Source organism: Astyanax mexicanus, chromosome 15 (genome assembly GCF_023375975.1).
Source record: "Astyanax mexicanus isolate ESR-SI-001 chromosome 15, AstMex3_surface, whole genome shotgun sequence".
In the NCBI taxonomy this organism is placed as follows: domain Eukaryota; kingdom Metazoa; phylum Chordata; class Actinopteri; order Characiformes; family Acestrorhamphidae; genus Astyanax; species Astyanax mexicanus.
In genome coordinates this window covers 31665208-31681132 of record NC_064422.1, presented here as the reverse complement: position 1 = coordinate 31681132, position 15925 = coordinate 31665208, and the positions used below count along the sequence as shown (strand labels likewise).

General features: G+C 38.6%; 1 protein-coding gene across 1 annotated transcript; it reads right to left on the bottom strand.

Moving 5' to 3' along the window:
- Positions 1 to 555: 555 nt before the first annotated feature.
- slc35f3a (solute carrier family 35 member F3a) lies at positions 556 to 12193 on the bottom strand. The gene is made up of 7 exons (XM_022668936.2): positions 11986 to 12193; positions 4455 to 4788; positions 3712 to 3931; positions 2541 to 2666; positions 2211 to 2403; positions 1647 to 1736; positions 556 to 1176 (listed from the first exon to the last, which is right to left on the bottom strand). The coding sequence occupies exons 1-7, from the start codon at positions 12176 to 12178 to the stop codon at positions 929 to 931; spliced, it is 1404 nt and encodes a 467-aa protein (XP_022524657.2). The 5' UTR covers positions 12179 to 12193; the 3' UTR covers positions 556 to 928.
- Between the last annotated feature and the right edge of the window lie 3732 nt (positions 12194 to 15925).

The window sequence follows — 15925 nt, the reverse complement described above, 5'->3', positions numbered from 1 at the left end:
GACGACTGCCATATGCAATGACTCCCCTGATCGTCATACCAACAGTTGGGCAGTGTGTCTCTCTACAGCAGGATTAGAATGTTCACCACTAGATCTCTATTTGTCTATTTGTCTTTTTGTCGCTCAAGACGATATATTCCAGACTGTATCAGATTCGTATTCATGACACCACTGCAAACAAAGTTTATTAATAGCACGTGTTTATTAGTTCTTTATTGTAGATATTTAGCATGTCAAAGTAAAAAAAAAACTGTTATTCCTTACAAAGGTTTACAATGAGCCACAATTCCACAGGAATATAGTAGGAATATATTGCCACTGTTATAGAAATATATCTTATCTAATATTGCTTTGATGTATTTGTGCTGGAATGGTTTTTACAGGATTACATAAAGCCTATAAAATGCCCCTATAGTGATTATATAGCATATTACAGGGCCAGGGTTGTGAAGGCTGTGGCAATGTACTGAAACTGGAGAATAATGTTCAGCAAATTCATGTATGCATTCAGTACACAAAGTAGCATATATTTACCTGCATGAGGCAACCCTCATAGAATATAATATAGAATAGAAATGCAGCAGGTGCAGAAATAACCCCCACTTTCAAATATGAAAGATGATTCATTAAACAGCCTGGTGCTTTTCTGACACATTGTCAAAGAATCTGTGCTCAATTAGCTCAGCATCCACCTCATTCTTCATCTTTTGGCGGAAATACATGATGCTTGAAATTAGTACTGCATGGTCCTTTCTTAAAAGTCCTTTCTTGGATGTAGACTGCAACAGCATCTTCTACTCAGCAGGAGGACAAAGTAGGCTAAGCCATTTATTTCCATGTGGCAGAACCCCACCTCCACTCAGACGCAGAGAAAAAATGGTTTGGAATGCAGTGTTTATCTATCTCGTGAAAAGAATGGAAGAGCAGCTTAGTGTGACTGAGACTCTTTGGAGTTGCAGTTTTTGGCCTCGCTGGTTTGGATGTGCAGTGTTTCTGTGTTTGTGTCTTTTGTGCCCTCTTGTGGCTTCTTTCTTTCATTCAGCATGGCGCGAAACTGCAGCACACACTGGTCCCAGTCCTCTGGCAGCAGCAGCAGCAGAAAGCCCAGGCAGATGATGGACACAGCGATGACACGCACACTGTTGAACTGGATCTCACACATGTAGCGGTCTATTACTGCAAAGAGGAGGAAATTTTCATTAGTCTGAGTGTAAAATCTGCACTCAATAGCCATTTTATTAGGACCACCTACTACACTGGTGCAGTTGTAGATTCTATAGATAATATGTTGCTACATTAATAAGATCCTGATGGTCCACTAACTACAGAGGTCTAACATACAGTTTTCAAAACCTGACCAGTGATCAAATTGACTACCAGTGAATTATTAACACATTATTAACTCACAACAAGGTATGCGTGTGTAATGGTGCCAGGGAAAGCATACAAAAATTAAAACCCCAGCAATTCCTCTTTACCCGATACACATACCAGCATAACATACATACATGCTCCTGCTATGCTGGTAATCTGGTAATGCTATTCTGCTGAGAACAGTGCACATCATCCAAATAATTAATTAATCTACTAATAAAGGGTTTTAAATAAAAGTCCAATACAGTACATAAAGTATGAGAACAACTCACCTGCATTTAAAGGGACACTCAGGACAACACCCAAAGAAATCAGCGTGGGCAGTGTTATCAACATGCCAACACTTAACAGGAAGCTGAACACTAGAAGGAAAAAAAATAAGAAAATTAACAGTTTCAATTCAGTTCAAATGTTTATTCATAAAACTGATGAAATTGGGAAACATTTACTGGTTGTCAGCAAAACAGGAAAGAGTGTAAATGGTAAAAAAAAAAGTTTTGCATTCTAGATTGTAGAAGAAACTGTTGACTCAAATATGGTATAACATAAAAGTTAAATAGCTAAAAAGTTATTTTTTAATTTTAATAACTGTAATCACCTCATATTACAGTGAATAAATATTAAACAGACTGATGGGAAGGAACACAGATTAAAATTTAACTAAAAATGTAGAACAATTGGACTTGTTAATTTAACTAAGATGCAAAACTATGCTGGACAAGTGTTTGCTGGTGTGTTAAAAGGCCTGGTAAACAATGTTAAATAAACCCCTTTGCTAGCATGTTAAATTTAACTGCAATTTAACAGGATGTATCTAAAAAAAAGGGTGATCTTACCCAGCAGAAGAGCAGCCACACCACACAGAATGAGCCAGGGGACGTCTCCAGGAGAGCCAAAATCCTCAACCCCCGTGAGGAGAAGGATGAGTGGGACAATGCTGACAAATAGCATGTTAGCGCCTCCAAGGACAGTCAGGTACAGGGCTGCCTCCCCCAGCTTGGCACTACCCAAGACCAGCTTGAACAGAACCTGCAGAGACAGGAGCATGCTCATAAATCACTCTGCGGTTACAGTCTCAGCAGAAAGCAATGCAGTGTTTTAGTGCCCAGCTGTGGCAAGTGCTAGATGGTCTAATGAAGCAAACAGTTCAGATCAAATTTGCTCACCTTGTACATGGCTGCTGTGGATGCAGATCCAACAATCAGTGAGATGCCAATTACAGAAGGACTATGAAATCCATCTGCATAGGTTATCATTACTATGCCAGCAATGGCTAAAATGGCAGCAACGATCTGGATGCAGAGAAAACACAGAAAGGGATTTTTAGATTTAAGGACTAGCTGACATTCTTCAAAATATGTAGAAAAATCAGCTGCCATCTCTGTAACATATAATCAGTTTCCACTGATAATAATTTCCTAGAAAGATACAGAACACAAAACTCATTGGCTGTATTTCCCACTGCATGGACAAATAGTTCTGATCAAGGAGGGTATTAGAGGATAGAGTGGCTTTTTCACACGGACATGGTCTGACCGGCACAGAGCGTTTACAAACCGCACTGAGCCTGGTTTTATGTGCAGTTTTCTCATAATGGTTAGCTAACCGTATCTGGGGCCAGAGAACCGTTCAGTGGAAGGGTGAAAGATGATGGATCTGCCTATTGGGTAGCCTGGCCACATTAGCGATGTCAAACATGGCCCTTAGCCAGTGTGCTAACCACACTGTAACTATGTGGGATTAGGTTCATAGCTGGCAGGCTAATGCCACATTAGTGAGATGGGACAAGCCTGGTTGCCGGAGTGCTAAAACCACAGTAGAGGTGTCAGATAAGGCCTTCAGTCAGCGTGCTTATATTGCTGTAGCGATGTGGATGAAGAAAAGCCTGGATGCCGACATGCTAATGCTGCAATAGTAATTTTGAATGAGCCTAATAGCCAGCATGTAAATGCCACAGTAGTAGTGTCGGATGGGGCCAGTAGTAATGTGGGATGAGACCTGTAATATTGATGGTGGACTATAGCAGTTGCTGCCATGAAAACTCACAGTTCTCCATTGTGAAGTTAGTTAATATGCTCTGTTTAATAAGTTAGCAAGCAGAAACAAGACCGACAGACACTGATGAGACACTGTTTCAAGTCAATGGGTGGTCTGTTTGGAAATGCATCAAAATCATTGTCCATGATTTTCATGATGACTAACTGAATGCTACACTTGAAAAAAAAAAACACTGTTATATTCCTTTGAAACAAAACAGAGAAGACATCATCAATCCACATCATGTAAACTACTTTGTTATGCTTCTTTGGTCAGTATTAAATTTCACTGGTGTCTCACCCTGATGCCCATGAAGCGGTCACGGAGTACAATCCAGGAGATGAGGAAAACGAAGGCGCGGGTGCAGCAGAAAAGAGCACAGGCGTCAGTTGGGGGAATCCTCCGCAGACCCTGAAGGTACAGGTAGCTCGTGAGGATCCACAGCACTCCAAATGGAGCCACTCGTGACAACAGCGTCCTCACTGACAACCCCTCATCTCCCAGGAACTGACAGCACTCCCTGTGTTTACACACACAAATAAACACTGATAATCACTCTGCACCCACTTCTATAGCATTAGTGTCATACACTGTGAGCACAATGACGAGGCTTAACCCCTGGCACTGTAAAAAACTGTAAAATTTTATACATTGCATTGGCATGTAGTACCTTATAAGTTCCAGTACTAAAGTATAGAAACCCACCTTGGGCAAAACAAAATGTGTCAGCTTAAACACATTGATGACATTTTGAGCAAGAGGAAAACTAGAATTTATTCTCCCCCTCTGTCTACCTAATGTAAGAAAAAAGACATTGCCTGCTTCTCTTAAATTCAACCCCAAGAAACCTTTTACATTTCTGCTGAGCCAACAAAACGACCCAAAGAACTGCAGGCTCATGGGAGACAGTTAAGAAAATCAGGAAAAGGTCAAGCCTCCTGTCTTCATAGACCAGCTAATCAGACCTGCAGAATCGACTTCATCAGCCTTTCTGAAGGTCAGCTTGATTAAGTTACTTCAGTATCTTCAGAAACGTCTCTCACCTGAACCGCTGCCGAGGGGTCTGCCGGTTCTTGCTGCAGCACAGGTGACCCAGGTAGTAGAGTGGGAATACGATGCAGTTCCAGGAGGTGCAGAACCAGGTGAGGGTGAAGGGAATGTTGAGCTGTCTCACTGTGAGTTTGGCCAATTGGGTGGAGCCGGACCAGGACCCGCAGATGCAGAGGACCATGATGACGCCCCAAAGTGCCCGTCGCAGATGGACTGCAGTTACGTGCAGACAGCAGTGCAGTCTCTGCCTCCTGCTCATGCCCTCTGAGTTCACCCCGCCTGCTCCAGCATGGCCGTCAACCTTCTCCCTGCCTGGCTGCTCCACGGCTGCAGTCATGGACACAAAACAGAGTTGGAAAACAGCTGTGTATTAAGTTGCTAATATAGTTGGTGTTCAATTATTTGAACACTTGATGGACTGCAGAGTCATTAGGTGCTTTTTCTAATTATATAGGGAGTTCAGGCCTTGACATATTGGACTTTGTTTAGCGGCAATAGATGCATTATTAGACTGACTGTTTTAGCGTTTTAGCTGATCTGTGTATATAGTAAAATTGCATATTAAACAATCACAACAAACTATCACATTTATTAAAAGCGAATTTAGATCAAATGTATTAATATAAAGTACATTTAAAGCATATTGTAAATTGCCATCTCCTTTTAAACTGGGCTAAGACCAAAGATGTACCCTTGGGTAATTTAAGTTGAAGAGAGCTCAGCTTACACTTGAAGTGAGGCGTATATTACCATAGCTCCATCTGCACCATCTGCCAACACTTATTATTAATGCATTAAAGCAAGTTTTCTGCATTGCACTGAGCCACTTTTAAAATGCAGTGCTTTATCTCAAGCATTTGAGTTATCTCATAATGTGCCCCAAAAAATAATTTATAAACACAATAATTAAACCTGATTAACATTGAGTCACTGGAATGATTAATGACTGATGTAAAACTTAAATACCCAACTCAAATAACTCAAAAAACAAATTCCATTACTTTCTATAAAGCATAAGAGTGACCCTAAGCCAGCAAGATCTGACAGACTATGCTGTCTATCATGGTTATTAGCTTCCCTCTAGACTCCTGACTCACACCTTTCTTGTAGTGTTGAGAGAGCAGGTTAAACAGCCAGCAACTTTAGTGCGTGCCAGCACGGGATTGAGATGTCAGTGCAGCAGTCAGTAAGCTGGGAAGGCTGGGAGGCAGACTGACTGTCCCCGAGCATCAGTGCGAGACGCTCATTATTCTATCAGAGAGAAGCCAGGGAGCAGGAACCATGATAGCTAACTTGACCCGAGCCCAAGCGCTGACCACAACACAGCGGAAACACACTAATGAATGAGCAGGGGAAAACTCACTGCTGGTTGCACTAGTATGCAATACATTTTTGATCACATTATTATGCAACTCTAAAACTTAAAATAGCTCGTCCCATAAGCAATGTCTTTTTACGTAGCTGCTGTTGTAAAGTTAGGCAAGCTTTAGAGAATTCTCCTTAACATAATAAGAATGGACTAGTAGGGGCTAAGCGCTGGTACTATGATCAGGAGATCGCCAGTTCGAATCTTATTCATGCAGCTTCGTGTACCAGAGCGTGCTGTGATGCTACACAGCAGTTTGAAAAGAAGCGGTGGCTGACTTCTCAATGTGTCGGAGGAGGTGTAGTCTTCACCCTCCTGGTGTTAGGGCATCACTAGTGATATGGGGAGTTCTAGTGAGTGTAAATTAGGGAGAAAATGGGAAAAAATTTGAAAAAAAAAACCCCAAAAAAACAATGGACTAGTAGAGATGGAACTAGCTGCGAAATTGTAGTGCGCAACTGCATCTAAAGTGCAACACGAAATGTATAATTTTAAAGTAACACTATGTGTAAATTTCATCTTAAAATAACAGCCGTAGTAAGCTGGTATGGGGAAATTGTAATATCTATCCTTGCCAATCTGAGCCTGGCACACTGGCTATATAACTATGTCAGAACGTGCAAGAAACCCTGAGAAGTGTATAAAGCTGCCTAATCCAAATCATGTTTCATCATATTGATTCTTTCAAATTGTATTACCCTTTTGTCATAAAGGGTGCCTGCCCCCTCCTTGAGTCTGCCAGTGTTGAGCAGTATTTGCAGAAGGCCTCATTTGAAGCAGTTCTGTTTTTAACAACAGATTATTGAATTAATCTAAATCATTTCAGTTCATGTATATGTTGAGGTGTTTAGCATGTTTTGTTAATTCTAGATTTTAATTTTTCTAATGCAGTCTGTGTCACAAAATAGAAGTTGGTTTTGAGGAAATTTCAGTGGATTAGTAGGAGTACTGAGTTCATACAGTGAGACTGTTGATGGCTGCCTTCTTTTCTCATACCAAGAAACAACAAACATCCTTTATAATGAAGACTAAGCGTCTCATTTTTAGGCTCACATTAATTCCCCACCCTCATAATTCCTTTCTTTCAGCCGTCAAGGAAAATTGCCTTAGATGAATTAAAGGAAAAAGCAAGAGCTTTTGACATAGTTCACAAGCTATTTCCATTTCTCTGCAGCACTTTGAGCTCTTCTTTTTCAGCACAGTCCTCATGCAGCTAATTTTATGCAGCCTTATGTGCTCAAAAAATGGAAAGTCGTGCCCTGTCTGTGCTGTGGCACCAAGCAGCACAAAGACACTGGTTGTTCTGAGACCAGGCTGGTTCTGTGTAGTGACCCGGGGATATATTTGACAGGGAACCATTTCAGCTGCTGTTTTATTGGCTGTGTGAGAGACATACTGTAATTTTCCCTGTGACACTGTCTGACCACTAAGTCTCATCTCACCATCGATCGCTGATTTAATCTGAACAGGAGCCGTCTCACTCCATATTTCACCCACAGGTCCAACAGCACAGAGTCACTGCCAAAGTCAGCTTGGCACAGTTCAAAGACTCTTCTTTAAATCACTTTTTAACTCCACGACTCTGGCTGAAGTTAAACGTACGGTGCAATTGACTGTCAGCTGAATTAACTTAGTGTGCTGCCTGTTGTACAGATCATTAAATAAAGTGTGCACTCTTTTCACTGGGACAATGGCATATTAAATTATGTTTATTTAAATAATGTATGAGTAAAATGTACTGCTTCAAGACAACTACTGTACAGTTAAAGGATACAATAGTAATTGTAAGACAAGCGTAATGTAAAATCATGTTAAATAGCGCATACAATAAAAAAAACTTTCATTAAAAGTTAGGTAGATTTTATTCTTCTTTTGCAAATGAGTTTTTTTTAGGGTTTTGGAAGATTTGTCTTTGAGAGAAATTATATAATCACATTTTACCCATAAACACTTCTGTAAAAAAAATCTACTGTACATCAGGCCCAGTAACTAAAAAGAGAGATCATAAATGATCACAATTCATTTTAGAGAAAATAAAAATAAACATTTGGCTAATAACTAAAGCGCAAATGCTTTTTTTTCGCAAGTTTTCATTAAATTTGCCATTGTTTCCCCAACTAAATAAATTAAGTAGCATACATGCATTACTGTCTTGCTTTTCAAACCAAAAATACAGTTTTAAATATTTATTAAACACTCAGTATTGCTTTCATAATCATTAATATATTCTGCCACTGCTGCTAAAAAGTGCTAAAGAATGTTAAACTCTGCACTATGACTTTTATGAAATGATTAATGAAATGAATCATTGTTCATTATGAATTATGTGTTTTTTTTGCCATGTTTCGTCCTTATTTTTGGTTGCCAAACATTCTGTGCATGTCTAGAAATTGTATATGTGTAAAAACCCCATAAGAGGACCTCAGGGGAAATAAAAACATCAGTGTAAGACAAATGTAAGATGTGGGGCCTTTGATGTGAAATAGTTTACGCATGCAAAAAAATTTATTTATATCAAGATAACTGTCTGCATCTCTTTTCTTCAGTGTTGGTCTGTAATGTGTTCAGTGTGTGTAAAAGAGAAGTGGTGCAGTTAAGTTTGCAGCGAGCTCTACAGCCCCTGGCTCCACAGCGATACAGCTGAGATTAAAGTTTGTGTTCTCTTCTCGGCGCTGCACAGGCGTAGTGGGGATGATGGGTGGGTGCGTGAGACTGCATACAAATCAGCCCTCATCCACACTATGCTACACCCTGCAAAAACGAGACCGAGCCTCGCTAGGAGTCTTCCCTCGACTCTGATGATTCAGCAGAAGCTGCCTTTCTCTTCACTACTTTCTCATTTACAGCAGCATCACGCCATCGAGCTACTGATACAACATATTCAACTGCAGAAAACAAGACTGACGTCTCGCTGTTATTACCTTATCTAGGCTTAACGACCATTCTTAATTAAAGACAGCATTCATATGGTGTTGTTATCTAATGCTAATATATGCTAATATCATAATAACCTTGATTACCAACACTTTCTGCTTTATTTACACAGTTGACTGTGTCGTTCCTGCCACTCTCTGTCTGCTTTGTCAACATTCTGGTACTGAATTACAAGTGCAAAGCTGCAGAGTGGCTTAAACTCAGGCAGAGGTGTATTTGTAGTGTCAGTCTAAGATCAATGTGTTTACTGTGACCAGAAAGTCTTCAGTTCACCTGAAACATCCATCATTCACCCTGACTTCAGTATACCCACCCGCTCACTAACAGCCAGCCAAGCAGTTCTCTTCATTCCAGCCTGTTGCCTTTAAGATACAGAGACATCAAGAGAAGGAGGCCTGTCTCAAACAATTTAAGTGTATAGAAGAGAATCTTGAATTAAACTCAAATAAAATCAGCTACATTCATGTTTATGCAATAAATGTAGATTTGCTTGTTGAGGCAGACTCTTCATAATCATTTGGGAACTGAGATTAAACATGTATTTAATTTTACAGTTAGAAGGACAACACGTAAATGCTTGTTAAGATATTCTATACACTGAAATTTGTGAAAGTGTTTAAGTAAGTAGAACAGTTCACCACCACTCCAGAACCCACGTCATTTTCCTAAAGATCTTGTTTAGCCAAAGATATGTTTTAGTTAGGTAAAATGTTAAAAATAAATAAAGTATTGTATTAATAATGTATTAAAGTGTCTTTATTGATAACAATAACATCTTAGGGATACAATGTATGAATGGATTGGTCTTTGGCTGTGGAAAGAAATTTAAAAGGTGCCTACTGCACACTTGAGGCCCATCCAACTCTCAAAAACCTGTGATGCACCCTGTGTGATAAAATTATAATCCTATATTAAGATTAAGATTACTTTATTAGATAAAATTAAATCTTTACAACTTTAAAGAAAGCTTACAGAATTACCTCCTCACACACTGCAGTAGGATGTCAGGGTTTCTGCTCAGACTCAGGCTAAGTGCATTATATTTGATACATATTTGGATTTTTCAGACATGTGCACATCAGTGTTACAAAACTAATAGTATTAGTTATTAGTCTTACAGAACTAATAACAATAATATAGAATACATTAATAATACTTAATTGAAGTACAGATGCAGAAATGCAGAAATTATTTGTTAGCAGCTGTAAAATATGTGAAAATAAGCAAGGGTTTGAGAGGAAAAAATAAAGTCTTATCAAAAGTATTTGGGTGGACCCCTAGTTAGCCTAAATGGCACTTGGTTAGGACTTTGGGGAAATGTGAGCTTACCCTGTAGGGCACACTGAAGCACATTTCCTTTTCTTTATTGTTTGTTTTTTTCTCTCCATTGCAAGAGCAATTTATTATGTTATTTAATCAGAAAGAATCATGGTGGGAACATCACCTACTAAGACAAAAGGGCACCCTTTTGGGACATTGTAAAGAAAAAAAAAAACAACTAAATATTTTGCTGCACTATTAAGTTCTGTGTCTGTAGACTTTTATTTTGCCACTGTCCAAGTTTTAAGCATGTTTCAGACTATAAAGTGGGACCAGCAAAAACATTAAACATTTATTTGTTCTTATGTCCATTGTGTAAAGATAAAGTAAAATAATTAAAGAACCACAGATTCATGTTTCATAGTGGTCACCACATACTATGCAGTAATTATTCAAAAACATTAATTAACAGTATTTACTGAGTAATGCATTTTAAGATTAATCCTTTAAAGTCCAGCTATATTACACTAAATTATATTATTCCAACCACAATAACTTATGTGCAAACAAGCAAATTTATATAATAATAGATAGTTAATATGTTAATTAGTAAATAATATGGCATTAGCTCAGTATGTTATAGCTTTGTGTGCAACACTTTTAAAAATGAAGATGCCATAAAGTAATATTTGATAGATACCATAGAAGGACTATTTTCATTATCCAATAAACCTCTCAGTAATTAGTTATTTAGAGGAATATATGAAAATATAAAGTCTTTTTAAAACAAAATGTGGTCCCTTTATAGCTTTTCTTATAATATTTTTTATTAGTTCAATTTAGCAGCCTTACTTTAAGTAGGTCTAGTTTATGTTATTGATGACTTGTTTCACTAGCACTGGGACAGTAGCACTGGGACATTTTGTCATTAAATGACTCTTACAAAATCAATGGTATTAAAAATAAACAGTTTATCTTGATACTGTTTCTACAAAAGTCTTACTAGATTTTGCATTTGGTGACAAGATGGTAAGAAAGGCCAAGATGTTGAATGAACACCACAAATTGCACTTCATCCCCCACTCATCTCCAACTCATCCCAAAAATATCTGCATAAGCACCATCATTGCAGAGGACACAGTTCTCTCCAGTGCTTCACAGCTCAGAGCTGAGGGACTTTATACCTCTCTTTATAGCCCACAGTTGAAATTAAATATGGTGCCAGTAGGTTGTATGCTTATCTGCCCGAGAGAGACCTATTCTCTGGGCAGTACTTTTCTACAAGCTGTGAATATAAGCAAGATTTTAATTATAAACAAGAAAACAAACAATTAACAATGAACCAAAACTAAATCAAAAACAACAAACATGGAGAAAAAAACTATAGACTAAGAAATATGCAACCTGACTCACATAAAAATGCACAAGAACCGACGAAGCAAACAGAAAACACAGGACTTTAAATACAGACACAAGACATGAAAGGAAACTGGGAACACCTGAGAACAGGTAACGAGAGGGCGGAGCTACAAATGAAACACAGGTAAAAACACTTAAGGCGGAGACACAAGAGGAACACACAGGACTGTGTGTGGCATGACAAGGTAAACAAACACATGGAGAGCAGTAAAAACACAGAGACAGAACAGGACAGACACGGAACAGGGCCAGGACATGACAGCATTAATTAAAAGGGGTGTATATCAAAATATATGATGAGTTATGGTTTGAGAAACTGTACATTTAGCAAAAAGAGCTCTAAAACCTCAACAACATCTACAATACCTTTTAATCAGCCAAAGAACCTTTTAGGCATTTCAAGCACAGTTTCTGTGAATCATTATGGTTCATTGTATGTATTTATGATATATTTTAAAAGCTGAATGCTAAGCTGTGTTATGTTTAAATATGACAAATTACAACAGGAGCCACCTGTGTCCCGTAGACTTCAGGTGCTGGCTCACCTCTGTTAGCTGTGCTCCATGGCTGGTACCCGTAGTAGCCGGTGATCCTGAGGATGCGCTCCTCGATGGATGCATTACTGATGTCTTCCACAGACCGGGAACTCTTCACTTCTTCCTTTATTTCTTCGTCGACAACGAGAGACTTGAGCTGTCTGAGTTGGGGGCTGATGTCTGACAGGCGGCGTGGACTCATGTGGGGAGATTTCTGCATTCCTCTGAAATGAAAGATGAGAAGGAGAGTGGGCAAAGCAGAGAAAAACGCACACAGGAGCTCTGCACTGAGCTGGAGGAGTCCCCCTCCCTCTCTTACTCCTGCACAACTCCAGCAACACGAATCTCTCCTACTGCTCTCCCACATTCAGCCACAACAAACGCACTCAGCCTTCATAGAGAGATGCAGAGCGAGAAATGAACAGGCCAGACAACTCACTCTGAGACACATCACTGAGCTCATTCAAAGAGCTGGTGAGTGAGGTGATGTATTTCTGTGTGGATGGGAGTCTGTGACTGATGTTATGACAGATTCTTCACTGACCAGCTGTATCATGCACCAAGCTATGGAGTTAGGACCACCTGTATACTGTAAACAGGGCAAAACACAGTATATAATACAGTATAAAGTATGCTTGCATCTACAGCATTTGCCCTAGATGTTTCCATCCAGAGTTACTGCACACAAGCAGTATGAGAAGAAAACACTAAGCAGAATCAGAACACAGAAAAATACCCCTCTTCTTCATGGTGCCAAAAATCAGTCAGGACTTTACACAGGCATTAACCGATGGTCCTGTACCTCTGAATAGCATAGAGAGCTAGGACAGAGGATAGATTACATACATGCCTACAGCTCCCCTGATAAACTACAAACGCTACAAACCTGTAAACATTCCCACAGAACTGATCCGCCCCGCAGATGCTCCTCACCAGGCCGAGACCACCTAGGAACTGTAGCGATAAATCAACTGGTAACACACAGCTTAATCTCCACTGCTGAATTAACACCTACACTGGTGAGGTGCTTGTTTCCAGTAGAATAAATACTGCATAAACACTGTAGGAGTTAATTCAACGCTGGGGATTTATCTGTGTACAGAAGCATCTGAGATAGTACACTGTCGTGAGTAGAATTCTTACTGCATGAGAATACAGTACTCATTGTTTTCTTGCAGGAGATTATCTGAGCAATTTTGCATTATATAAAAATCTGTGGATTAACAGAAGTCTAAAACTTTAAAAGTACTGCTCAATGTCATATTTAATTAAAAAATGCTGGTTGTCCTTTAAACCCGAGAGCACACCTTGACAAACATACCAATAGAAATACATAATGTAATCATGAAAACATTAAACATTAAAAACCAATACTGGGTGGCTTTGTTCTACAGTAGAACTCTGATCTACTGATCTCTGATCTTCAGTTGTCTTTCATTGAATCTGAACAAGGAAAACAAGATAACTAGTGGAATTTAAGTGCATTTATATTCACATTGAATCCACAGAAACCTACAAAGGTATAATAATGTAGTGTTAAGAGACTTATGTGACATATGTGCTTGTCCTTATTATCTAAGTGTCAGAAACATAGCACGTTATATTGGGAGTCCTAGTGCGTGTGTATGGCAATTGGCTAAGCTAAGTTAGGGAGGTAATTTGGTAGAATAAATATAAAAGACAAAAGAAAAGGTCATTTGCTCTTTAGTTTGGAGTACTTTGTTCTTAGCATTTTGAGTATTGTAGTCTTGGCATTGCAAAGATGGGCACAGAGTGAAAAGACTTTTCTACAAAGACGTTGTCATTACCTAATTATTACACTACACTAAATGATTCAGATTACTTTACATCAGATCCTGTAGCTTAGTGGTGTATATTATACTTAAAAAATGGCTGGGATTATATGGCTGTAATTTCAACATAAATTCCATCTGCTTTGCTTTAAAGGTCTCCTTACGCTTAAATCCACTTTTTTTTGTTCTTTGTATAATACTATAGGTCTCTTTGAGTTTTATATACATGCAGCATTACTTTACCTAGAAAAAAAAATGTTGTTTGAGTTTTACAGCTGTAAAACTAACTGGGGGGGGGGGGGGTGCAGGTAGGCGTTCTCTGCTGCAGTGCTGTTAGCCAATCAAAAGGCGAAATATTTGCATGTATAAATATTCCTGAGCAAGAGCCAACACCTGTTTTTATTCAAAGACCATTAATTCAGTGATCTAAAGCAGGGCTAAATAGAAACACCAGAGCACTTAAAAAAAGGCTCACATGGCACGCATTCATACTAGAGAGCACAACTAGACTGTTTAAAATGAATGAAAATGAGTGCAAGTGATCTTTGTCAAGTTTTCTTTGGCTAGTCTTAAAGAGGCCTCCTACTATCAGTAGGATAAACAAGTTAAAGAGTTAAAGCTGTAGCAGTGTTTTTGTGTTGTTTCAGTAGTACTGTATCAGGGCTTTGTGCTGGACAGGTAAACTGCAGCGTGTGCAGCAGCCAAGCACAGCCCATCTCTCCGGCTCAGTAGAGCTGCCTGGGAACAAAATGGGATTGGCTAGGGGGGAGAAAAAGGAAGGGGGGCAATCAATAAGACAAGGTAGGGTCTCTTTATCTAACCAGCCAATCTCAGACTCGGTTTGTCCCGTCTGAACTCTGAGGATCTGAAAATAAATTGTTTAGCATGGTTCAGAGGCAGGCTGCTGAGTTGCAGAATTGGCTCTCTTACATTTCAAGGTTATTTTTTAATGGGCCTACATATAAAACTTAAACTACTAGACATATCTACCCTCTTCTGAATGACTTTGATTACAGGTGTTTAAAGAGGAATATACATTCTCTTAATGTGATGTGTGAGATAACTCGTATGGAAAGGTAGGTTATTATAGAAAAGCCTGCACCAGTGTACACCTGTTTAAAGCAGGCACTCATAATCAATAAAAAGAGACTAAGGAAGACTTATGGGTGATTACAAGCTTCAGTGCATAGTATACGGATGAAACAGGGGCCATTTATTAAAAGTAGTAGTGGTTAATCGAAGGAATCCAATTATTTACAGCTTTTTTCTTTCAGCATTTTATTAGTAGTACATGTATACTTACTATAAGATCTGTTTTCACTATTTGCTTTCTGAGTGACAGCATTCATGCAAGGGTAGTTGAATATAGAAATGCCTAAAACATTGTACACCTGCTTAGTTAAACGATATTAATAAGAAAATGAAATTTAAAACATTTAAGATTATAAGCACTTAATGATAATTTAAAAGAAACCTAAGGAAGTATTTATACTTACTTTAGGAATCTTAAAACTTACTGTAAATCAGTTAGTTTTCAGTTAGTTTATTCCTTCATTTAGCTGTTCCCTGTTAGCTGATTAACATTCCAGAAGCTGTAAGACTCTTAAACTCCACCTAGAGAACACATACTGCACTGACACACTACAAAGACAATTACTATTTACAACGACACTGTCTCTTTACCCACACTGAGACACTTTTCATGTTACTGATATTCATAATTCATAATCATCCATGCTGCTATAGCAATGTGCACTTGGACTTATGTTGCTGGTACTCCTATATTTTTGTGTTTTTATCTATCTATTTTATTTTTGTATTCATACTTTTGTATTTATTTTATTTTGTCTTTATATTTATCTATTTTAAATGGCTCTTGGGTATAAACTGGACCGTGTGAATACAATTTCTTCTTTCCACCACCATGACAATAAAATCTCCTTGGATCCTTGTATCCATAAACATAGAGTTTTAGCTCTATGTATAATCTACAAGTATAATTGCAAGCACAAGTGCAAAATTAAACCAGGAATCATACAGACTATCATCTTCAAAAAATGTCATTAAACTTAAATTAAAAAAGTACAATTTTGAGTCAAACCAGTCCCTCAGTTTTAAAACCCAAAAACAAAGTTTACCACACACTCAGGTGAGAT